This window comes from Fundulus heteroclitus, chromosome 20 (assembly GCF_011125445.2).
Source record: "Fundulus heteroclitus isolate FHET01 chromosome 20, MU-UCD_Fhet_4.1, whole genome shotgun sequence".
Taxonomy (NCBI): Eukaryota; Metazoa; Chordata; class Actinopteri; order Cyprinodontiformes; family Fundulidae; genus Fundulus; species Fundulus heteroclitus.
The window spans coordinates 8,301,667-8,328,594 of record NC_046380.1 but is presented as its reverse complement, the minus strand read 5'-3'; the positions used below and the strand labels follow the sequence as shown (position 1 = coordinate 8,328,594).

Below are 26,928 nucleotides of genomic sequence, written 5' to 3'. Positions count from 1 at the left end.
TCAGGTTTGCTGCAAAGCTTAAAGCGTCATTTTATTATTATGTATCGGTTTTCCTTCAGCGGCGTCGGTTGAAAGAGTAAAATAAATGTTTAGGTGTCTTACAGTTTGATTCATGGTTGTGCTAGTTCTGCCTCACTTACGGGAAAATGGGCGGCTCGATGCCGGTCTTTATGACTCCGGCGTAGACGGCCAGAATGGAGAGGATGACGCAGGCCAGAAAGACCAGGGCCAGCTTGTTCACATACTTGACGCCAACAAACACGACGGTGGCCATGGAGGTCAGCAGGATGGTTCCATACACGCGCATGTTGTTCAGCAGCGCGGCTTCCGCCTCGGCACCCTCCAGGCCCTCGATGGGGAAGATGGCTGCTTTGGGAGCTATGTAGATCTGCAGGCAGAGGTTCAAACATGAAACACGCATTTTCATATGTAAGATCAGATATTTTGCCAGGGTGCGTCTTGGAGCCGGTTGTTTAGACAATGCCTTTGTAACTCATCCACTTTAAATTTTCACTTTCTCCAGCTTGTCAGGGGATTTCAGCAGACAGACTTAGGGTTAGAAACTCTGGTCATCATGTTTGCTTAAAAATTTATTGCTTGCCAGCCAGGGGAAGCTAGATGAAGAGAATCATTAAAAGAAGACACGAGCAGGAAGGAATGAGGTGAGGAGAGAAGAGAGTCAAACTCAAGATTCTGGCATTAACAGTCTGCAGCACACTCTGCTTTTTTTTTTTTAACCTCGATTTAATTGAAGAGCTCAAGCATGAAAATGAATATCTGAAAGTTAGGTGTCATTACTACACTTCTACTACTACTAAATCCAAGAATAGCCTCATCTGATCCATCAAACTGCAAACCCATAATTACCAGCAGTGTCTGTCATCAGCTCGTGATGATTCATAGCGCCGGTGTTACATAAGCATCGGAGTTTCTTCCTTTTTTTAAAAACAACCATAAGGTTTCCACCACAAGCGATTTAATTATCGTAAAAGGCTGTTCAAAAAGTGCCAGGAGCGAGTGGAGCGCTCCGGCTCAGCTCAGCTCAGACGTTTGGTTGGAAAAGCTGATCTGATGCTAATAACGGCGTATCACCAGGCAAACAAAATCTCCTGCTTCACTTTGAACTCTTCATACTTCCTAAAATAGCAGCTTCAGATTGTGTTCCTGGCTGGGGATGGAAGGATGAAATGTATTCAAATGGGGACTGTGCCGGTCTCTTCTGCACTACTTCCATGGGATTGTCATTTTTACAATGGAAACTAAGCCAGCTTTGACCCAGAAGACATTATTGCCCTCCTGGCATGATCAAACTCTGCATGACCTCAAGAGACAACCAGGGGAGTGATAAAAGAATAAAATAACATACTCATAAAATAGCTGTAATCAGAGCTGTTTCAGAGAACGCTTCTGTAGGCCTGTCAGTATCTAGATCTCTCTTTAGAGCATCATCTGCATAATTATACAAAAATTCCTTGGGACGAGGAAGACATAAGGAGCAAAACGCAGGAGAAGATAGAAGAAGAAGGAAGAGGAGGACGAAAGCCATGATAACACTTTCTGAAATACATTCAAATAATCTGATAGCAACATGCACATAATGTGAGAGTAAAATGGCTTAAGAGTTCAGTGAGGATGAAGGATTTTCATCTTGTATAAAAGCAGACTGCAAAGCTGGCATTAATTTCTTAACATCGTGCAGACGGTTTATGTGCGGTTTTATTTATTTTTTTGGCCGTGTCCACGCCGGTCTAAGACCTGTTTTGCAGATGGACAGCTTTTCCTTTGGTTAGGAAATTTAGGCCACTTGTAGGTTCGTGGTCAGGATTAAAAATATGAGGATCATCTTCCTGCTGCTGAGCAACCAAAATACAGACCAGCACAGATAAGATTAACAAGCAATCGGGGTTGGCATGGGAACGGCGCAGCAAAAATATCTCAACATATTCCTGTCTCCATTGTTTGAGTGGGAGAAGAAGACTGATTTCAGCCACACAAGTGTCAATTTTATGATAGTAATACATAACTTGAACAAAAAGACAAAATGAGTCAGTAAATACACAACATTTTACTTTGAAACCTGCTGCAAAATTTCCAATATTGGCGCAATATTTATATTTTTAGAAGACTTTGCTAAAAACAAATACTTTCTTTATAGGGAATGTCATCAATATAAGGATTAAAATCCATAAAGAAAAATGCTGGTTTAAGTTCACAAGGAGGAAATAGCTGGAAGGTGATTCTCTTTTAATAAGAAAACTGCTATAGTTTGAATTTGTTGTGTTAAGGAACAGCATGAGTCGATGATCAATCTAATGTATCAAAGAAACTACAAAAAGAAGATGGGCTCATATCGTACTTTTGTAGTTTTGGTATTTTCAAACCCAAAGTCTTGGCGATAAAACAACAACAAAACATCTGTGCAAGCTTAGAAATGTTTGGGATCTGCTTTGAAAAACAATGCTTTAAAGTTATTTTCTATAACCCACTAATAGTCTGATGGAAAAGGAATGTGGTCACGTGCTTGCAATAAATAACATGGACCAGCAGGAGGTTGCTAATGATCCTTTTGGTTTGATCTGGGATCATTTGATTTGGATCCTTCTCTTTTCTGCAGTTGCAGACCCATTTCAATGCTTCCTTTTCTGGCCCAGATTTTAGAGAAGGTTGTGGTCAAGCAGTTAACCGCTGCTCTTGATCAGTGCAGCATTCTGGACCTCTTTCAGTCAGGTTTCCCTATACGTCCAACTCAACAGAAATTATATTTTGTTACAGGCTCTGCTTTAAAATGGTTGTCCTCATAATCATCTGATAGGTCAACCTTCTTGGCTGCATCTACTTATAGATCCCTTTCTTTTCCTGTTCAATGTGGTGTTCCACAGGACTCTGTTCTGGGGCCATTGTTTTTTATATATTTATATGCTCCCACATGGCCCATATTGTCATCTTTGAAGATATGTTCTATCATTGCTATGCAGATGATATCCAGTTGTATATTTCCTTTCTTCCGAATGGAGTGTCGAAACTACAAAATTTACTAAAATGCCTGGATTTATTTAAACGTTGGATGTCTGATAGTATTCTTCAATTAAATAAAAAAACCTGAAGTACTCATCTTTGCACCGGGAAAAAAACTGTAAAAATAAGACAGATCCTTGGGTCTCTTGGTACCTTGGCTAGGTCTTCTATTAGAAACCTTGGGATAACTGTAATTCAGGCCTTATGCTTGAAAATATGTTAAATCTCTAGTTTGTTGCTGTTTATTAATTTCCTAATATAAATTATTTCTTGCTGTTATTTTCATTTTATGTTCCGTCTCTGGTTTCTCCCTTCATAGTAGCAACATCTGGCCTGGTGAGCTTTTGATGTGTCTAACTGTGTGTGCTCTCTTTCATCCTATAGACCTGAAAACTGGCTAAGAGCTCTCCTGTTTAGCTGTGTTTCTCTCTTAGATGAAGCCACTAAAGAGCTACTACTGCCATTAACTCTTACTTGATCTTTAACATATAATTAATCCTGAATCAGTGTTTCTGTATTTCTTTTTCATGTGTGTCTGCTCTGTCTTCTCAAACCCTCAGTCGGTTGCAGATGACTACTAAGATGGAGCCTGGTTTTCCTGGAGGTTTCTTCCTGTCAAAGGGGAGTTTTACTTTCCTCAGACCCTACATTCATGTTAATTATGAGGGATTGCTGCAAGGTTAACAACTCAAAGCAAGTGACTGTCCACTGTTGCTATATCATTGTCCAGGAGTCATTCCTGGAAGAAAGTGACTTCATGCAATTGGCTGGTTTTCTTAGTAAACCTTTTAGCCAATCTGTATAATAAACTGAATTTGATTGTATTATTTGATAACTTCGATCAAATTAAAATGTAGACTTGGAATCTGTCTGTGTGATTGGACCGAATTTACTTTTTTGTAAATTGAAACAACATTTGCTGTGAACAGGTACAACATAGATAAATGGAATTGAATTGAACAGTTTAGCAGATGGGTTTGAAATGGCTTCCCAGTTTAAATTCAAAAGTAAGTAGAGAGGAAATTGCATTGCAGTGAGGTTCAAATTAAAGAAGGGGTAAATAGACTTGAATGTATAGAAATACGCATGATAAAAGCTAAATATTGCATTTTCTTTGTGCAGAGTTGAGTAAAATAAACATGAAAGCTAATAATTCATAGTTTTTATCTGTCCCTGCAATCTCTGCTGTGTGTTAATAAAAATCAATAATCTTTTATTGTCACTGCATGGTACCATTGTGAAATGTTTTTAAGCAGATGCCGGCTCAGGATGCACACAAACTATATATACAGGTAGACACAACTGACATAGTCATTTAAAAAAAATAAATTTTAAGCCAGTCAATTTGCTGCACTGTTTAACTTCCTGAGAAGCCCAAGTGTGCAAAATAGTCCTTACGGTCTGCTAAGACTCGTACCGAGTTCCGAAAGTCAGTCCTTTTTAAACAACATGATTTACTTTGTTGTGGGATGAATTAATTACTCAAAGCTTCTTTGCTATTACATTCATGCCTGCAGTAAATTCTGTGCAATATTCTTAAACCTTCATACACAGAACTGTGCAATGAAACATTCCTGATAAGTTAGTGTGCAAATATGCGTTCACAATAGTGATATTGTGATGTGTAACAGACTCAGTCTTCTCAGCAGGGGGCGATAACCCTCACATCTTTTGCAAAGAAGTTGCTTTTGAGTCTGTTAGTTCTGAATTTGATGTTCCTGAAATGTTTGCCTGATGGGAGAGTGGCAAACAGTGCATTGCCCTGGTGGGTGGGATCTGTGGCAATGTGGGTGCCGCTTCTCTGGACTCGTGCTGCATAAACTGAGATCAATTCTTGCAGACAACATCCCACAATACCCTGTTCTATCCTCACCACCAATGTTAAGTCGTTCTTCCTTTCCTTAACTGTGTAGCTCCAAAACCACACAGTAATACTAAGACATAAAACACTTTCTATTGTAGGAATGTAAAAGTTTTTTAGTAGCTTACTGTTCTCTGTCCAAAAAACACAAACTACAGTAGAGGGAGTTTCTTTGATAATGACAGCAACTAAAGGAGAAAGAGGGAACCTGGTAACCTTTGTAGAGAATTAGGTTCCCTGTGTTACCAGTAAGATGTTTCTTACCAAGAGCAGCTCGATAGCTCCCAGGATGTACATGGCTCCAGCATAGGTGGTTCCCAGGTAGAAACAGATCCCCACCGCTCCGCCAAACTCCGGTCCCAGCGAACGGGAAATCATGTAGTAGGAGCCCCCAGCTAAACACAGACACAAGATAAACATTGGCATGCTTATATTTATTTATTTTTATTTAGACTAGGTTAGCAATAATATAATCGATTGAAGTTTAATACAAGCCAGCTATCTAAGATGCCATTTAAGGTACACGTTTGATGTTTTATTTAAAAAAAAACCTGATTAACTGATTAATCATGATTTTCCCCATTGTGGGACAATGAACAATATCTCTATTGTTTTCTATTTTTGTTTCCTTACCAAAGAAATGTATTGTTCATTAAAAATGACCAGCAGGTAACCACCAAACAACAGAAAAAAAAATTGCAATTAATTTGTACATCTCGAAAACAACAAAAATGCTTAACCTTACAGTTTGTGAAGCTCTGGTCAATACATTTCTAAAAGTCTTTCTTGGAATGATAAAGATACACCTTTACATACATAACATAATAATTAACATATTAATATAAATTAATATTCTATGAAATAACAGAGAACATTGGTACAGCTGTATAGTTGTGTGTTAACACTTTTTTGTTTCTGCCACTAACTTCTTCTTGCTGTTGCGTGTTAATACGATGCCTTTGTATTTGTGTGGAACAATGTTCCAGTTAATTAATTGTACATAAATAAATAGACCTTAATCAGCACTCTGCGACAACATAAAGGCTGCCACCCATTCCAAGCCAGACACTCATAATGGGTGGACAGATCCAAGCTCCTTCACAAGCCTGTAATTTGCTGTGACCCCTGGTTAAAGTAAAATGTGGACCATTATTACCGTGCAGCCCCACATTACAGGCTGCATGCGTACAACGATGTATCGTCACAGGGAAAGTGCAGATTTGGGTTTTACTGGCAGGAATTTGGCTGATACTTTATTTTGTGTAAATAATGTGTGACAAGAAAGTTAAAGAGCACAAGATCACAGACTAAAGCTCCTAATGTTTCTGAATATATCAAGCTGTGCAGGGAGGAGTGTGCCAAAAGCAATCCGTGAAAAGGGAAAATTTAGAAGCGGGCAGCATCAAACAGCGATGACTGTGTGGCGCCGGCGTCTGCTCACCCACCTGGCACTACTCCATTGGTAGCGATGGCACTCATGGAGATGGCAGTCAGCATAGTCTTCAAGGAGAGAGAGAGAGAGAGAAAAAAAAGCACGTTAGATCTTTATCAGAATATGCTTGAGAAAAGGTGTCTCCCCTTAAATTCTCCTTTTGCTCCTCATTTAGGCCACTTGTAGGTTCGTGCTCTTCAAGTGGCATTATTTCATTTTTTCTACACAATGTTACCCAAAACCTTATGTATGCTATGAGCTCCAGGTAAATATATATATAAAGAAACTTTGAGTTAAATAAATTAATCTCTTATTATAATAAGTTGAAACATTTATAAAAATACAAGGTTTAATTTGGAGTACATTTATTCCACGGAGACAAAATCCTACATCAGGAAACAATTGTTTTAAATAACATTTCTGGTGCTGTATTTACTAAGATCTCTGTTATACATCAAACCAACATACTGCACTGAAGAAAATGTGTTAGTAAAATAGTTACCTATGAAGGTACAAAATGATTTGTTTACAGGTACAAAAAAAGCATTAAAAGGAAAAATGTTAGCGCTGATAGAGAAAAGATTGTGTAAACAAAACATGGGTGTGAATTTGAAACAGGGTAAATTGACCTGAGCCAGAGCTAGCAGCTATTAATGGAAGAAAATGTTCAGAGTACATTTAGCATAACAAATGTTCATGATAAAGAATTAATATGACGTTATAGCTGGGCAAAGTAATACGCCCAAAATGTTCATTTCTTCTTGCAGACTCACCTGTATATTTAAGATATTGTCTATAGTACATAAACTTCACTTCTATGATGAACAATGATGGGATGGGGAGGGGGGGGGGGTGTTCGGTATGATGATAACAATAATCTCAAGAAAAAACAAACATAAAAATGTGGTGGTGTTGGCAACTAATATCACTAATTGCCTCTATAAACGAAATATAATTGAACCATTTCATAATCCATACTTTATGTCCTTAAGTTAAAGTGCCTAAAAATTTTAATTATCCTCCCATGACTTCCTGTCTCCCAGAAGGATAAATGCAATTTAACAGAGGCCAACTTATCTTAGATATTTTTCAATATAGGAAAGCCAGGAGAACATTTCAAACAAGGGAAGTCCAATTTGTATTGGTCTGCATCACTCAAGACACCTAGACTTGGCAGTATTTATTGTGAAAAAGTGAAATATACATTTCTTTTCTTTTTTTTTTTTTTTTTACATATTTAGCAGGTGTTTCACTTAATGTGGAGAGCTCTATCCATTTACTACTGGAAGCTTTCGGTTACTATGTGACACAGTACGTCAGAGAAGCAGTGTTAAGAGTTAAACAAACCCTAGGATCAATAAGGTCATGAGGACAATGACTGCTGACAACAAGCACTGACAGTACGGCAAACCTTGACTCTGTACCAGAGTCTATAAAATCTGATGGATAGCTGTCATTGTGTGGCACAACTGTGGCTGGCAACTGAAGTCATTTTGAGTGCATTTGCTCATGAACCAAAGTAATGGATAATTTAAAAGTTTGATTTGATGACATTGTTTAGTCATTAAAGCTATTGGAAATGCCCTTAAATAAAATTCATGGCTAAACATCCATCAGTTCTGTGCTCAATAATCAGAACATGCAAAATAATCGCTGTCTCTTTTGTAATGTGTTGCTCCTCTAACGGCAGTCAAAGAGTTCTCTGTATATCTAAAACGTAATAAGAAGTAGAAGATAACCATATAAAAGGGAATCTAACTCATCATGAAGCTTAAGTCCTCCTTTATTGTGCTTTCATGAATTTTCTCTATTAAAGTGGTTTTATAGACAATGTCTTTGGGTATCTTTTGAGTTATTTGTTGTTGCTGTTTCTGTCCAACATCGGACATTTTTTAGAGGAATCTTTTGTTTGATGACTTGTATGCTGCAAATCACACAAACGGCTCGTAAACCCAAAATATGAACTATGAGATGATTTATTAAAGATCTGATTTTCAGAGTTCTTTGTGTCTTTATCACTTGTCCATTTTTCTAATGTTTCTTATTAATGTTTTTATAACCACACACTGCACAGTGTGCTGCCAAGGTCAGGCTCAAAGACAAATTAACAAAAACCCTTCATTGATCAAAGAATCCCTACCTCTTTGGAAGAAGAACATGAATTGATATAGGGTGGGTTAAGCCTTTGAAGAATATTGTAAACATGAATATCAGAGTAATGTAAGATTAGAGTTAATTTCATTCTTTATCGTCATCCCTCCACTTCCCATAGTTATTCAGTTATTTCTACTTTGGCCAAAATAGAATACTGACATCATCAACCCTACAGCTTGTTTAAAAGTGAAGGAAATTTCCATTAAATGATGACCTCTAGTGTACATCTGTAAGGGGGTTGCTGACAGTTTACAGCTATGCTAAAAGCTCCTGCTTCCAGCTGCTTGACTGCGTCTATAATATTACAAAAGGCCCTGTCAACATTTCTACGTGCACACACATAAACCAATCACGATTCTAATGTTGAGTCTGGTACTGAGTGGGAGAAAAACACCATCAGAAATGTACGTGCACGCTTCAGTGGAGCTGCCTGTTTCTCTGACAGCCGGCCCTGGCTGCCCTGTAGAGGATAGGAGGAAACGATGTGTGCAACGAGTGGAAGAACAGGCAGGGAAAAATTGACAATAAATGACAAAGCAAAAAAACTAAACTGGAGTGAAAGAAGGATGATGTTTTTGACAGTACAATGGCCAGCATTCAGTATCAGAATGTATTTTCGCATTGTAACCACAGAAAGAAAGAAAGAAAGAAAGAAAGAAAGAAAGAAAGAAAGAAAGAAAGAAAGAAAGAACTTACTGACTTTTCTATTACAAGGGATATGATAAGGTGAAATAATGTCTGTGCTTTAGAAAAGATATGTGGATATGTGAAAAACAATCTTGACGCTGCATTTGAAAAACTTGGTATTCAGTGAGGCGCAACTTCTTCTTCAAATGCTGCCGTATTCACTTTATCTCAGAGGTTTTAAGTCTTATTTTTAGCTTTGAGCAGCTGTCTTTTCAGCCATTGTGTTAATTTATTTTAAGACTGAAATTTGCTAATATTGTTCCATTCAAGGGCCACACAGTGGCGGAGTTGGTACCACTATTGCCTTGCAACAAGAATGTTCCGGGTTCATGCCACAGACTGGCATTTACGTGTTCTTCCTGTGCATGCATGGGTTCTCTCCACATACTCCGGCTTCCTCCTACAGTCCATGAACATGACTGAAAATTGCTTGTGTGTGTGAGTGCATGACTCTCTGTCTCTGTGTTGCCCTGTGATTGACTGGTGACTTGTACAGGGTCTCACCCATTGACCGCTGGAGATAGGCAGCAGCCTCCCTCGTAACCCTGCACAGAAAAGCAGGTATAGATAATGGAAGGATGGATATTCTACTCATTACTTCTGTCTATATTTTGGATTCTTAAAAGGAAATCAGATCAATAATTGGTCTGTGTTCTCTAGTTTTGGTAGGATTATTTTTACAGTGATGTTTACTGGCAACAATGCTCCACCGCTACTAAATACATTCAGGTACGACTATCCAATGTACAAGTTCTCTTTTGTATGAGTAAGTAAACCTCTACAATCTTAAGGAATACTCAGAAAAATATTATTGAAGTCCAGACTTTGCTGGAATGGTGCAATATGCATTCCTCCTTTTGCCTATTTCTTTCCATATGGTCTCACAGAAACCCTGCAATGATAAGTGATTACAGACAATTGATGGATGGATGGATGGATGGATGGATGGATGGATGGATGGTGAAATTATTGGTTACACCTTACCGCCTGAACTTTTCTGAAACTTACAGGTTACATTCCTAGAAATCACAGGTTATGTCACAAAATTTTCCAGTTTCTTTTCTTGGAGCTTTCAGAAGTTACAAAGAACTATTACAGTACTTGTATGGCCCTATCTTGGAAGTACTGTCTTCAATCCTATGGTTAATTTCCAGATCTGAAATAGAACATTTGAATTATTACTCTCCTGTTACTATGTGCTGCCAAACATATTATAGGTTGGTTTTCTCTCTGATCCGGACCGTCTTTGTTACTTTAAAAATAGTAATTGGATCTGCTCCTTGAAAGAACCCTGTACGTTTCAGGAAAGTACACTATAAGTTTAGGGAAATGAACAGATAAGATCCAGGAAAAATGCTATGTAAATTACTGAGGATGACCCTGCAAGTTATCTGTAAGTTCTAGAAAGTCAGGGTAAGTTTTCCAGAAAATGCCCTTCAAGTGCTGGAAAAGCACCCTATCCTGAGAAAGCTTTCTGTGCATTTCTGAAACTTCTGGAGAAACCTATCCTGTAAATTCCAGGAAAGATCCCTGTAGGTTTTCAGAAAAGTTGTAATAAGAAACAGAAAATACCTGGTAAACTCCAGGAAAATTACAGAAAACTGCAACATTTAAGTCGTATCATTAGTGAAACAACTTCTAATTAAATTTACCAATCTGTATTTGTAATTGCAATTGTACATTCCAGCGTAATATGTCTTCTGTATTTAACCCATCCCTTAGGGAGCACTGGGCAGCTTACAGCACCCGGGGAGCAATCTGGGGCTAGGGTTCTTGCTCAGGGACCCACGGTGGCAGTCTGCGGGGTTCAAACCGGGTACTTGCAGCTTTCTCAGAACGCAAGCGCGCTGCTCTAAACTAGGCCACCATTCCCCTGAAATAAACCACATTAAAATCTAATTTACATTTCAGAGCATTTTTGCCATATACCAGTAACAAAAGAGCATTGGAAGATTTTCAGCCTCAAAATGCTGTGAATATTTTTGACTCACATTAAATCCTCCTCTGTGAACGCTGTAATGTGGTTAGTGCCACCTGAGGGCCCGTTGAACTGACGATCTGGACTGAGAAGTGAGTGATGCTCTGAATTTCTGTCTAATCTGGCCATAATGAGGCCACAAGCTCTTCTCCCAGCCCAGCAGATAAGACAGTAATTGTTTAAGTGTTTTATCTGATGTGGGCTGCAGCCACTGAGAGGTAGCCAGACGCATACCCAATCACTGAATCACCATGCAACTGTAGAGAAAAGCAAGCAATTGAATTGTGTAATTTATGCTGCTTCTTGTACAGAATACAAGAATAAATGTTCTGTACAGGGGGGCATGCTGCACACTAAATTCTCCTTATTTCAGCCACGGCACAGTGACTGGCGATAAAACAACTCATATTATGTAACACAGGACTGAAGCATATGTAATAAGAAAACTAGCTCCATTTCATTGCATGCCTCTTTGTCCCACAAACACAGCTCTAGGTGGCATGAAAACGGGGTTTGTAGGGGAGTTGTTGCAAACATATTGGACAGTGGAGGGTGCTTGATTTATTTGGAGACAGACAAATTACCTGAAAATGTTCACAGTGGCCCATTGTGCTAGGATTTACCGACGTTAGCAAACTTGGAGTAGATTAAAAACAAATTTAGGCCGGTTAAATTTTGTCACAGCAGCGTCCACAAAAATGCCGTTGCTACTTTTTCTCTTTGTACTTTATGTTGTGGACCTGACCAATGCTCTTTGATTATACTTGCAGGATAAACAGTTGTTTTAAGGCATCATAAGCGAAGCGGGACAATTTCATTCAATACCAGATTTATACTAGAGGTCTTCCTCAATTCTAATTTCTTAATTGACCAGCAGTTGATAAGGATTCTCACTTTAATGATTTAAAGCAATACAAAGGAACAAAGGTTCAAGGAACCAGGAAGTAAAAATGGGCTACACTCTGAACCGAAGTAGTTCTGCACCGTACCTCTAGGTTTGAAAGGAGAAAGACGTGACTAACACATTGTTGATGGAGAGGACCAATTGTTTCTAGGGAACACTACTTCCATCCCAGGTGACAAATGAGAACGATTTAAGTTGATTTTACAGTAAATATCTTTTTTATAGCCCCACAATAGAAGCAGATCTACTCCGTAGTGATAACTGCAGCTGCAGCAGACAGTCTCAGCAGTGATTGGCTAAAAGGGACTCTTGATTTTTGAGCTGAATGGCCTGTTGCTTTAAAAACTATGGGTAATGGTTCATCTTCCAGTATTGTAAATGAGTATATATATATATATATATATATATATATATATATATATATATATATATATATATATATATATATATATATATATATATATATATGTATATGTATATATGTGATGTATCAAAGTATAATTTGCCCAGGCTTCTAAAGGTCAGAAACATGGGATGTCTGGGGTCTGGGTTGATAAGACAGTTTGTTCAATATATTAGGTTTCAGTGACACTAGCATCCAGGGAGTCGAGTCTTCAGATGGAGCGGACCAATAACTGGAAAACTAACAAATCTCTCCGAGATAATCTCCAGACAGATTGATGTTTTATTCTATGGACAATTTTTGATGTTCATCAGCAAGTATATCTAATCATTTTGTGAAACTCCAGTTTATAGTGACTTCATTTTATGTTTTGGCGTTTTTTGCAGTGTAAATATTAGGAACTTATTATTACTGAATCAGCAGCCTTCTGGTGGGCAGAAACCAGGACTGGCAGAATTTCCTTTCCTACTGACCAACAGCTTGTGACCTGTTTGCCTGTCCCACTTTTAGGTAAATCTGAAATGTGGATTTTTTTCCCCCCCGAGTCTGTGTGATATAGTACAGGCCGTATTTCAATTGGCTCAAACTCTTATCTTGCTCATAAAACCTGGAGTCTGTCCCCCTGGACCCACTTGAACCCACAGGGCCTCTGGTCTGTGAGCGAGCCTGCAGACAACGTCAGATTATGCTGCCGTGCCATCTGTCTCATCCACATGAGGTACAATTGCACAGTGCTCACATGTCATAGAACAGAGGAATTTTCTTCCAACCACAGGCTAAATGATAGAGGAGCGTTACTTATTTGTAAGCCAACATGAAGAAAGATGGGCCAAAGCAATGTTTGAGGGACTTTAATTGTTTTTTTGTTTGTTTTGCTCCCCAACTGTGACTGCAAAGGACATCTTTGGTCTGTTTTGTCCCTGAGCTATGAAAAAAAAAAAAACTGGCGTGGCCTTTTGTTGACCTCAGAGCTGAGCAGAAATTGGTTTAGACAGGACTAGAGATCTTCTGGTACCCTGGAGCTTGCTTTCTTAGCATGCTTCATTACTTAAATGTAGAATATTCTAGCCAAGTAGAAGATGTATCAGTTCAATGGTGTATTACAGACCTGCAGATTTGTGCTAAAATATTTCCCCTTTTAAAGATTTCTGGTCACATTTAAATATACATTTAAAATATCTGACATAGGTAAAAATTAAATTAAAATATTTGGTTGAAAAGAAAATGTTTTGTGCCAAGTATGATTTTTTTATTAATTAATTTTATTGATTTGTGAACTTTATACTGCTGTATTACAGGTGCAATTCCAGGCTTTTACTAGGTCACTCCACACAATGTTTTTTTACCACCAATATGTGAACTTAATTGTCTGTACCTAGATCTTTCTCACTGATTGACCACAATCTGTCATGCCTGGATCATGCTGGTGAAGATTCTCAGTCATCCAGGTCATGATTATTCCAAAAATAAGTTAAAAAACAAAACAACTGGACTTTTTTTCTCAAGGTTTGGAGATGTTTCACTTCCAATCCAGATAGCTTCTCAATTCAAATGTCTGGAGTAGTGTGGAGTTCCAAGCTTTATATTATTGCCCAAAAAGGCCTTGTTATGGCTTGAATAACATGCAAATTAAACCAAAACTGGCCATAGGGTCATAGTTGGCTTGGTTTACAGGGGAGATGTCGTGATCACCTGCAGCATGGAGGTGAGGATTGAGGTGAAAATTGGGAGGAATCAAACCTATAGCTGTGTTGTAAGTTTTTGAAAGTTGAAACCTGAGTCCTCCTCCTCTGTTTAAAGAGGCATGGCCTCTGATGATGGCCTCTGATCATGCAGTGGTGGGCTCGTTAGCAGAGGCGATGAGGCCGCAAACAGGGATGAGCTGAAGGGACTGTCTCTGAATAATCTATCATTGATCGTTAACAAAACAAAATAAATGGTCATATTCTACTGAAAAGAAAGAGAGAGGAACTGGACCACCTTTATATTAAGTAGTCCTGGTGGAGACGGAGGCCACTTTCAAGCTGCTGGGAATTCACGTCACCGCCAACCTGACCTGGAGGATCAACATCCAGGCTATAATTAAAACATCTTAGGAGAGACTCTACTTTCTGGGACTACTGAAGAAAGTGGAGTTGAAGAGAAAGCTGGTGCTTTCTTTCTACCACTCCACAATTGAAAGTGTTCTTAGTATGCCAGCCTCACAGCAGCTGACTAGAGAGCTCCACAAGTGGTGGTTACCATGGCAGAAAAGATAATTGGTTGGTTGCAACCTGCCCTGCCTGGATCATCTCTCCCATTGTCAAGGTTTTTGCAGAACCAAAAACATATTCTGCATTCCTCCCACCCTCAACAATGTCTGTCCTCCTAAAAGATGGGCCAAAGCAATGTTTCAGATGGCTGAAGAGCAGAACAAAAAGACCGACGAACAGATTGCTGTCCTTGGGACACAAGAGCCTCAAACTCTTCTTTCTTTCTTTGCATCTTTGTATAATATTACAATCAAGTTTTCAATCAGTTAATAAATTAATAATTAATTGTATGCTTTGTATTATTGTCCTGGTGAATAACCCAAATGTGCTGAAGAGCTTAAGGTCACAATATGATGGCTGCACATTCTCCTTCAGGACATTAGAATTCATGTCTTCTTTAACTATGTAAGTCATTCAGGTTCATATTTCACAAAGGAGGAAAAGAACATCAATAAACCACCACCAAAACATTTTGAATTGTGCCAAACAGCCATGAAAAATATTAAAATTGGATGGAGACACAGTTACAGCTGTGTGCCAAACTTCAGGACTAATCCTCTGTAGGACAGCCCTGGTAAGGAGGAGCCACACAGATGGGGTTGTGTTTAAAGGTTATGACAAAATTTATTTCCATGAAGGGTTTAAAACTGATGGGACGTTAAAGTTTGTGTTTTCCAGTCTGCTCATTACACTGAAATATGACAAAAAATATGCTTAAACAAGCTTCCATAAGTCTGTTCCCTGCTGATGTCAAGCTAAGTTCAACATAGTTACAGTTTGTTTAAACATTATGAATTGTTATTCTAAATTTGTTAAGGTATTTGACTTTAATCAGGATTTTACTTACTAGTAGTTTTAGTTACATTTCACTAGTAAAGAAGATTTGTTGACTGAAATATGTTTGACTCGAAGTTAAATTATTTCTGTTAATAAATGCTTATACTTGATGAGAAGTTGTCACTTATTTATTCCATATATGTGCAGAGTTTGCTGTTAGGGAATGCCAGAATTCAAACTCCTCTGTCACCTTTTCTCCAAATCTCAAAGGCAAATTGTTCTGATATTCATAGGAAAATAACCGACAGACAGAGGGTTATTCAATTAAATATTAAATAACTTAAAATAAATTTAATTGTACACCAAAGTTTTACTCTAGATGTGACAGGACCTACACCTTCCTAAAGGTATGCTTTTGTCTCGGCAATCCACAAATTTTTTTCCCCCAAAAGTCTTTATGTTTCCAATATGTTTCTCTTGTAAATCCAAAGAAGTCGCTCCACTCAATGGATATTCGGAGCATTACGGTACACAGTGTCACTACCTGATAGGACCCCTGAGCAGTCTACAAGACTGCCTGACTGTAATGTCTAAACTAGAAGTGCAATCATTTAAGGCAGCTGTAGTACGCACTAGCAACACTAAACCTAGTAAGGTTCATAGTAAGGTCCAAGTAATTCAATATAAAAGTTACGTTTATTTTGGCCTTATGTTAGAAACAGGGCAGTGTAGTCCAAATACTCTGTCCTCACAGCAGAGATGGATAGCTCTCCCTCTCAGGAGAGAGCTGTGTACGTGAAGCGGCGAAGTGATATTATACACTTGGGAAGAATATTTAATGCGTCTTATAATCCGATGCGGCTTATGGTCCGAAAAATATGCTACTTGATGGTGTCACACCGGTTCTATTTAAGTGACATTGATTTTATGGGTCTGACATTGATCAAGCCTGGGTGTGGCTAGTAAATGAAACTAATGCAGGTGATCAAAGTTAATTAATGTCAATAAGGTTAGCAATTAGCTTGTTTTACCCAAATTAATCAAAGCATAATTTGAGAAATGCGTTTTTGTCTTTGCCGATCTTATCTCTGTCACACGACTTGTTTGTTTAGAATAATTCTGTTAGAGCATCAGAATCTTTCACGTTACTGCATTTCAGCTCTTGCTCACTTGAACTTCGGGTGGAAGGTTTACAGAGTATTCTTACACTCTTATCTTTCAAAGAAAAAAGTGTTAAGTAAAGCAGAAGCAGAAGACTGTTACTTTTACACTAATGTGCTGGATACAAACAGATTTTGTGAAGAACAAGACGCAGTGCAGAATCAAAATGGATGGTGGAAACAAAAAGAAGAGAGGAGCAGAGATAACAGCAGAAATAAAGAGCAGAAGGGAAATGATGAGAGAAGAATGACCTAAAAAACTGAGAAGCAGAACAACTCAGGAGTGAAAACTGAAATATTTAAGGGGGGGGGGGGGGGAAGCATCCTTAACACTTAAATGAGTCATAACAGGAGGGTGGTGACTTTTCCCCTCAGCATTTGGATTCATGACCTGGGAGTAATGAGGAAGGCCAAACAACTGACGAGTTTACGGTCAGAATATGAAACGTTACTTTATCTTCCTGACAAGCCATAAGTTCATTAGATCAGACAAGAACACACACAGCAGATGTTGAACATGCCGACTTGCAGAACGCTGCACTATGTTGACTTTTGCATAAAATTTCATGGTTAGCAGAGTCAAAGCGATTCCACATGGAGGCACACTTTTCATTTAATAAAGATTTCCTGGAGAAAAAAAAAAAAAAAAGTGCCGTGCCTCGTTAATAACCTGTCAAAAGGCTGCAAAAATTGGGACGGGTGTGTTGAGCAACAGATATGTGCAGCTGTGACCGAGCAGCTAATGAAACTCGTGCTGTCAGTAATATCCCATCACTGAATAAAACATGGCCTCTTACAGCATCCACGATTCCTTTACACAAGTCCTGTGGCTTTCAATCAGGTGGGAATCGCTGCACACACATGCACGCCTTCATCATGCGGCTGGCAACCCCTGGAGGCCTTGGTGGTTGTGTGTTATGTAATGTGCTCAGGAAGAGAGAGGTGGGGGGAGGGGGGGGGGGTTCTCATGCGCTGTTCACGCTTAGGCTTATCGCCCCAGGGCTCTGCTCGGAGCTCGGTGTGACTGATAAGAGCTGTGTGTGTGCATGAGACTGAAAAGAGAGGAAGAGGATGTGTTTGAGGCTTTAATCAGGGGCAGGTGTGTACACAGAGGTACATTATCATCTTAAAGTGTGAGGGTAGAAAACAAAGTGTTTGTTGGCTTTTTTTCACCCCAGTTTTTTTTCTATTTCATATTTCCTTTTATGAGAAATGAGATTATTCCAATGAATTATTACAATAATTCAGTTCAGATTGTAAAATTCTTAATACTTCAAACAACAGAACATCTGTTTACATTTGCCCACAGCTCCTTCTACTCTTTTTGACATAAAAAATGACAAACTCATTAAACTATCCATTCATTGGGCGTGAGGGAGAGCACACCTGGGACAGGTCTCTGGTCCATCACATGGCAACACCGAGACATTTGCCCATTTAAATGTTTCTGGTATATTAATATCTAAAATTTCAACCTATTCTTGGCAGCCATTTCAGTTCTAATGATGTTTTCCTTGATTGACAGTTTTTTAGTCCATAAGAGATACTGAACTCTGTGTCATGTCACATTTATAAACCAGAAAAGCAGTAAACATGAATTACTAGACAAAAATTCTATGATAAAATGTAATAAGTTGCACTTATTTTAAATTATTTGTTTCAACTATTAGTAACCATGCCACCAGTGATCCTGTGATTATTATTTTTTTTATCTTACTGAAAAAACCCACTCAGATTACAGGTTCTATGTATAGAACATTTTCAGTTCGATATGCTACCTCAACAGAAGATGAATTTATTTCAAGGCTTTTAATGCATCTTTACAAGTCATGTCAATACATGTCGAGGATACTGTTTATAAGCTATGGATTATTCTTTAAAAAAAAATCTAATTTAAACTGCATGTGTCAGTAACATGTTTCTATGCCAAGAAATAAATTCTCCCTCAGGACACCATAAACCTTTTCCACAGACAGATACTTGGTGAAACAGGTTACAATATGACACTTTCAAAAGAAAACCCCACAAACTTTCCCCAGATGATGGATTGCATCACACAAGTCAAACACACTTAGTGTGAAACATCCACAGAGATAAGCAGAAGCAGTTTTCATACTGTGGAATAGGGTTGCAATTTGAGTCTAAGGGTCATTGTCAGGTCCAAATTCCCCATGACGGTGACAGTAATAGGAGCAAAAGAACATCGAGATGTTTCATCGTCCGTTTTCTTGTTTTTACAGACTGAGTGTACAGCAGCTGGGATAGTCCTTTAGTCTGTATTATCTGCCCTCGTAGTAAGAAGTTTGTTTTATTTGCTGCTACGTTAAAAATGATCAATTTAACACTTTGCACTAGTCGTCTAGAAATGGGGATATGTTGAACCTAGCTGAATACTAAAAAAAAAGTGCTTCTTCGTCATAACGCTTTTTTTTTCCCAGTTGGTGCCTCTGAAGTTATTTTTACACATAAATGTCAGATAATTGTGGAGAATTTACAAACAGTTTCTTCACAGTTGCAATCCACATTTTCATTTTACAGACTCACTGGCGTAGGTCATTCTCACAGCTGGAAATATTATGAAACAGCATCTATACAGAATATGAGTTGATGCAAAAAAAAAATACACTTGAAATTGCTGTTTTGTTTACTCCAAAAATAGATATAGTCTGGGCTGCTTTCTCACTGTTTGTGCTTTGATTTAAACAGCCACAATATTAACAGATGCACAAAATTATCCTGCATGTAGAAACTGGTACAGGACAGCAGAACAACAGTAACGATTTAAAGCTAACACTTTGTACAGGTGTACACAATTGTTTGCTGGATTTCTGGCCAGGTAAACATATCACTGCTTCACTAGACATGACATCATGATGAATATCAACATCGTCTATTGACACCTAATCCCACATTATACTCTAAATTCACCAATAAATATGTAGTAAAACAAAATAATATGTTGTATCTGAGAAGGCAACCAATATATGGAGGCTGGAGATTTTTCATCAGCAGTTTAACCTTAAGATGGCTGAAAGCATATACAATCTAAATGATTTATGTCTAACAGATTTACATCTCATACATTGAGCTTAAACATGACAAGCCTAGTTTAGGCAAAAGTCGGTACCAATTCAAAAGACAAATGTTACGACCCATATTCTTTGGAGATGCTCACTGGTTTAGCTTCATGGGTGCAACAAAGGGATGACAATGTCTACTGAGGTCCCTTCAAGTGTCTAAAAATACAAGAAAGATCTATTCTTTGACGTAATAGACAGAATCTCAAGTTGATACAAAATTTCAACAAATTAAGCGTTGCATATTAATTTCCCTGAAACTGACAAAATGATACAACCAGAAATACAGATAGCCTGCAATATAAATTGGCCAAATTCAATTCAATTCAATTCAATTCAATTTTATTTATATAGCGCCAATTCATGAAACATGTCATCTCAAGGCACTTTACTTTAATTCTTACAGTAAATTTCTTCCAACTAGCTTTTGGATCTTTACTGCCTGTGGGAAATATATTTCTTTACAGTTTTTAGAGTTCCTGATACCCTGAGCATCAAGACAAACTAAGACTAAAATTAAAAGTAGGCAAAATACTCACGGTGGCACAACACATGAAGACGATGATGAAGGTCCCGATGACGCCTCCAATTCCAACTAACCAGGTCATCCTGAGGAAAAGGATCACTCCAAAAATGTTCTGGATGCATGGCATGTAGACGCCCATCAGGGTGCCAAGCTGAGGGGCCTGGATGAAGAAGAGGAAAAAGAAATAGTCAAACTTGATTATTCAGATTATTGTTTGTGTGTGTGTTTGTTAAAATTAAAATGCTGTTGTACATGACATACTTTTTAATTTCAATAAGCCATCAGTTCTCAGAAAGGGAAGATTCAGCTTAGCGTCACCATCGGTTTGCTATAAAACTCACTCCCCAGATGTGCAACATCAACTGAGACATTCCTGCGACATTTAGCCAGCTATGACTCAGTGATAATTGATATAACAGCCATACATACTGAGAATCACAGTTTGCAAATCTGCTATAGGTGTCTTTTCTATTTTTACAGATAGAAGGAAACGGCACAGATCGCACATACATAAGAAATATACATTAAACAGCAAGACAGATATTTGCTAACAAATCCAAGTTTGTAGATATTGTATCTGTGTGGATATTTCAGGGTGGGCCCACTGTTGACGACACATGAAAGTGCTAATTCAGATTTCTTTCTTTTAAGTGGGGCTCTGTTAGGAGTTGTTTGTAGTTGTAAATACCTTGCCTGTCACATGACACTCTCTTTGCAGCTTCACTGGCAGATTAGCTTTCTAGCTAATGGCTAAGACAAATGCAAAAATATAAAAGCACACTTCAAATCCAGCTAGCGTAATTAACTGATGGAACAGTAACGGGGTGTAAAGGTCAATTATATGAGTTCAGTTAAACTGCTACGATATATTTTTGTCTTTTTTGTACTACTATAATCTGGTAACACAATAGGCTACTCTTAATCCATTATATTTTACAACAGACTGGATAATCATTGCTACAGACTGTGACCTGTCTCCAACTTCTTCACAAACAACTAGAGGTGTTTCAGTAAATGACAATTAATCACAAATGTGCCAATGGCTTAAGGATATATAAAACTGTTTGTTTGAACTTCTGTGAAACTGCTGAGATGGGAGTAGTGTTAACGTGACCAAAGTCCACTTTTTTAGTTAGCTGTTAGTTAGCAGCAAAAGTTAGCAGCAAAAGCTCCTCATAGTGCTGAGGCTATGTGTTGTCTGATGCAGATAACATGTTAGCTGATAATGTTGTAACCCACAACATTACTTTAAAGGAGCAATAAACAATAATTTCAATATTTAGATAGAAAGAACTAAAAATAGTTTTAAGAAGAACTAAAGGTATCTTTTCAGATGGAAAATGGTATGATGTCACACACCCTCACGCTGTGTTGCTCTCCAGTCTCTTAAACTTCCTGGACCAATCAGAGCGCGGTAGGCAGAAGTTTACAATGCGTCACAGTCAAGATGGCGGGTGCAATGGTGTGATGTTTTAATGATGCCTTTTATTATGTGAGCTGGAAATATCTTTCAAACCTCAACATACCAGCTGCTCTGAGAGCTAAAATAGAGCGTGTTGCTTGGAGTTTGCGTTACATCCATAGTTATCTGATTGGTTCCACCCTGTTTCCGCTGATGCTGTCAGTTCCGCCTTCGAAATCGGGCTCTACCGGCGGCATTCCTAATTGATACGCCATGTTTACGCCATGAGTCAGTCTGGTTGGCCAGGGCTTGCATTTTGTAAGATGAAGTCAAAAAAGCTACTTTCGGCTCACAAATCTTGAGATCAGAGGGAAGCCATGGCATCAATCTGTTTAGTGTCAGGGAAACATACAACAGGATCTTTTTGTTGAATCATTTTAGTGTTTTGTGTTGAATTTAATTGGTTTTGCTGCACCATTGTTCCTTCTGTGGACCTTTAAATGTACAAAGAGGTTTCCTGAACTGCACCACAATGAAGACTTTAAGGACAGTCTATTTAAATAAATTACTGGCACTTGTGATAGAATACATCACTAGTTTCCATTTCCTGTTGATTAATAATTTTTGTTTTTCTTCCAGAAAGCTCTTGTTTTTATGAGGCTATGTGTGCACTTGTTTATTCTGTGGATTACATAATTACGCTTCACTGAACGTGTCTGTGTCTGCACATCTGTGATAGAGTATTTTGAATCTGAAGGACAAATGTGATGACCTCGCACATAACAGTGAAATATTAATTTCCTGCTCAAGGACAGCTTGTCAAAGATCCGTAATTATGTCCACGCACAGCCCTGACCTAGTTTAACAAATGAAAGCATCGCCCTTAACAACACATCACAGAAAACACACGGATAAATACTCTCTGTTGCCGCTGCTGCTGCTAAAAAAAAGAAATTACAGGGTGGATAAATTAGTTCACTCGACAAAGATGGTTGTCATATTTTTCCCCAAAGAAAAGGTTAATGTTTCCTTGCTGATTCCTTGCTGATTTTAATTTCACAAGAACAATTAACAATATATGTTCAAAAGACGGTGTGTCTGACTAAGTGGTCAGCAGCATAGGAGCACCACAGGGCACTGTACTCTCACTATTTGTTTTCAGTCTGCACACCTCAGACTTTCTGTAGAGTTAAAAGTCAGATGACTCTGTAAGTGTTGGGTAAATCAGAGATAGACATGATGGTGAGTACCGAGAACTGGTTGACTATTTTTGCTGCATGAGTTGGAAACAAGAATCTTATTTTGAATACGAACAAAACAAAGATTTCAGAAGAAACTGGAATATGTCAAACTATTTTTGCCATTGTGAGAGAAGAAGTGGAGAGGAGTATAAATACATTCAGGAATTCAAGAGACTCCTTATGTTTTAAAGTGAGCAAAATCAGCAGGTGAAAAAAACATGTATTACCTTTATTTTACTAACCCAGACAACCGACTGGACAACAGAATATTCAGCTTCTTTGTTGCAGAGAAGCTGTGCTAAATGTGGGACACATCAGAATGTACTCCTTCAGGGGGCTCAGGTCCTTTAGTGTTTTTTGCAAGATTATGCAGATCTTCTATAAGTCTGTTGTGGACAATGCAATCATTTTTGCCATCATATGTTGGAGTAGCAGCAACAGAAGCAGTGACTTAAAGAAGTTCTACAAGCTGAAAAAAAAGATGGCTCTGACTACTACTTCGGAGCCTCTGGAGATGATTGCGGAAATAATACTTTACAAAATGAAGAACATAATGGTCACCTTGAGCCTTGGCACAAGACAGTAGTATGACAACAGCGTGCCTAAAGACAGAGCCTTCTTCAGATCCGCTGTAATAATGGCTGCAACAGGAAATTATTCCTGGCCACGTTCATAACTATCTACAATCACTGTTTGAAGAAACTTACAGTATGGGTTGCTGCGATGTTTAATTTCCGTTCATTATCTATATATACTTATCCTGCTAATGGCAAGGTTGTGCAGGGGCTGGTGACTATCTCCAGCAGCCATAGGGCAAGAGGCGGGGTACACCCTGGACACGTTGCAAGTTCACCACAGGGCAACAAAGAGACAAAACAAAGGAAAAACATCCAGGCATGCACAGTATCTATCAGAATGAGAATACACTTTTTTCCACCAAGTTCTAGGGTACAAAAAGGAATTTGATTATGGATTCATGCACTGAGGATAATTCGACTGGAATTATGACGCAAGGGCTTTTTGTTAAAGACATTTTTTTTCAAACCTAATTTAATAGCTTTCCCCAGTTCTACAGCCTCATTTCATTGCTTCATCCTAATTTATTGTGTTACACCCCATCACACTGAACCACATCCAAACTTTATTCACATTAAAACTTTATTGTGCTGAGTCAAAACACTCAAATATACTTGAGCCAATATGATCCGAGTCTTCTCTCAACCGCAATTTACTGAGTGTTTTGATTCAGCACAATAAACTTTTAATGTGAATAAAGTTTGGATGTGGTTCAGTCATGGAACCACAAGCTGTGTGCCAATAAAAAGCACAGATACCTCACCATTGTAGTTAATGTATTTATTAAAGGTTCTTCTTTGTGAACTTTCTTGCTTATTACCCTGAGAAAAAAATACGAAACAAAAACAATGACAAAGTTGTTTGTGATAATATTAATAATTATGTTATTTTTTTATTATTAAAACAGCCTCATATCATTAATGGACAAAAATACATGCATGTGTTTTTTTAAATCATGCTACTCAGTTGCATTCTTTGAATCTCAGTATGCTATTTTATTAACTCTGCTGCTAGTATACCTAAATGTCCTCACTGAGGGACAATAAATTATATTTCTATTCTGTTCAGTTCTATTCTATTCTATTCTAGTCTGGTCTAGTGTATTCTATATCTTTAGCACATTTTACAGTTAGAAAGTAGATTTATTTTCAACCTTGTTGGGCCTGAGAAAAAAAAAACAAAAAAAAACAATGACAAAGTTGTTTGTGATAATATTAATAATTATGTTATTTTTTTATTATTAAAACAGCCTCATATCATTAATGGACAAAAATACATGCATGTGTTTTTTTAAATCATGCTACTCAGTTGCATTCTTTGAATCTCAGTATGCTATTTTATTAACTCTGCTGCTAGTATACCTAAATGTCCTCACTGAGGGACAATAAATTATATTTCTATTCTGTTCAGTTCTATTCTATTCTATTCTAGTCTGGTCTAGTGTATTCTATATCTTTAGCACATTTTACAGTTAGAAAGTAGATTTATTTTCAACCTTGTTGGGCAAGTAGCTTATTTTATTCTTTGACAACAATGCAAAATTAATCAATGTTGATATAGTTAATTTATGTTGGAATGGTCCAACTTTGACTCAGAAAATTTGCTGTGCATTTGAGTTAAATGCTTTAAAGCTCTGTTCTCCTCAGGGGTACACTTTGACCTACTACCTCTTCTACAACTAAATCCTCACAGCAGGGAGCATCTGAGCCTTCAGCCCCAGTGCACTTTAATCAACGATCCATGTCTTGGCCTCCACAGGTCGCTCAAGGGAGCAGCTAATACCAAACCTCCTTCATCTCTGTCACATCCCTCGCCGTATGACAGTGATTTACACAGTCTGCCTTTTGTCTGTGGTATGTAAATCAGTTTTACTCACTGTGACCGTGTCCTTCGGTGTGTAGCGGAGATGAATTTTCATCATCTCCACGTTACGGACCTTTTCTGACTCAATGAGCCCTGGATGGGCTTCCATTTGCACAAATGCATTTGTATTATCAAAACAATAATTACTGGGAAGTCTTTCGAACTCCTGTACCTATAGTAGAACTGCACGCTATTTTATAAGATACTCAAGGGGAACCAGTATTACTGTCAGGTTGTATTTGCCATTGTTTGGACCCCCTTAAACAATCTAAAAGATAACAGCATGGGGTGTATTAAACATTGATATATTCCATGATGCGTAGATTCAGGTATTATGACTTTGTGCTCCCCTAAATTGAACATTACAAGTTCTGAACTGGCTGTTACTTTAACCTTTCTCTAACTGTGAATCAACACTGCTGGAAAAATTAACCTCATTACCAACGTTTGCCAATTAGCTGATGAATAAACAGATTTTTTTAATGCTGTTCACATGTTTAATGAGCAGTTAAATAGTTGCAAAAAAGGAAAAAGCTTCAAATCAGATGCCAATCCCATTATTTTGTTTTCCAAAAGAAAAAGTTATAAACCGATGTTTGAACAGTTTTAAATGAGTTTACCAGGTGCATGGCCGTTGGACCAGAGAGAACAAATGGCAGGATGAATAAATAAATGTTTTAAAAAAAGATTATAACATATTTTTAAATCAAATCTGGCCGTTATTGTTTGTATTATTTGTCCTCTATGCCAAAACAATCAAAGTATTTTATCATTTAAACCTTTAATTGATATTGAATTTTTAAATGTGACCAATGCTTGTTTTTATACATGTATTGAAATAAGACATCTGTTCCACTGGAAACACTGAAACTGCCTCACTGAAAAAAATATTGGAAATGATTATTGGACTCTAAAAATTTACCCATTCACCATTTAAAGTCCTGTCCTATCTTTTATTCTTTTACCCTGCAAAATACCGTGTGCTTTTATGCCGCACTTTCTTACTGCTGTAAGGATAACAAAAATTTGAATAGGATACTATTTTTTTTATTGGTCTGAATATACTCAAGAAAATAGCTGACAGATTAAAATATTAGAGAATAAATTGACCGCTGTGTAGTAAAGCTGCTGTAAATATTGTTTATTTGTAACATCCCCCTTATCTTATTTTTTCTTCTTCCTGTAAGTGACATTGTGTACATTTGCTCTTGTTATCTGCTGAAAAGTCTGGATTTCTTTCGGTTTGGCTCCAGAATAACATATATGTGATACCTGACTACACAAATTTGTGTTTTTTTCGCTTTTTTTGCGCAGTTGTACCGGACAGGGTTAATGTAATCTATTTAGATTAAAATAATTAAAATGTCCTGTTTAGTTTTTTACTTAGTCACATTGTGCAGAAAATGTTAGCAGTACCCTGTTATTCAATCAATTAATCTTAGTTTATAAGCTTAAAAATGGGTTAAATATAAAAAAAAAACTGTAAGCAATGCTGTTGTGTGAGTTAGAAACCAGGAAGAGATCCCATTAAAATGAGATCCCGATAATTTAAAACGGGCGCCATACATGTCTCAGGCAATACTACTAATAATTTTCTGTAGAACATAACACAAAAAGCCC

The 26,928-nt window shown here is 37.8% G+C and overlaps 1 protein-coding gene across 3 annotated transcripts in view; it reads right to left on the bottom strand.

The window, feature by feature from the left end:
- The window catches only part of slc12a5a (solute carrier family 12 member 5a), a gene marked incomplete at its 3' end in the record, with an annotated part of 215,384 nt that overhangs the window by 20,587 nt on the left and 167,869 nt on the right, over window positions 1-26,928 (bottom strand). For all 3 annotated transcript variants that reach the window (XM_021317851.2, XM_021317852.2, XM_012865116.3), the window contains 4 exon segments: window positions 141-388; window positions 5,141-5,271; window positions 6,322-6,376; window positions 20,240-20,386. In XM_021317851.2, the coding sequence (XP_021173526.2) occupies window positions 141-388; window positions 5,141-5,271; window positions 6,322-6,376; window positions 20,240-20,386 (581 nt within the window).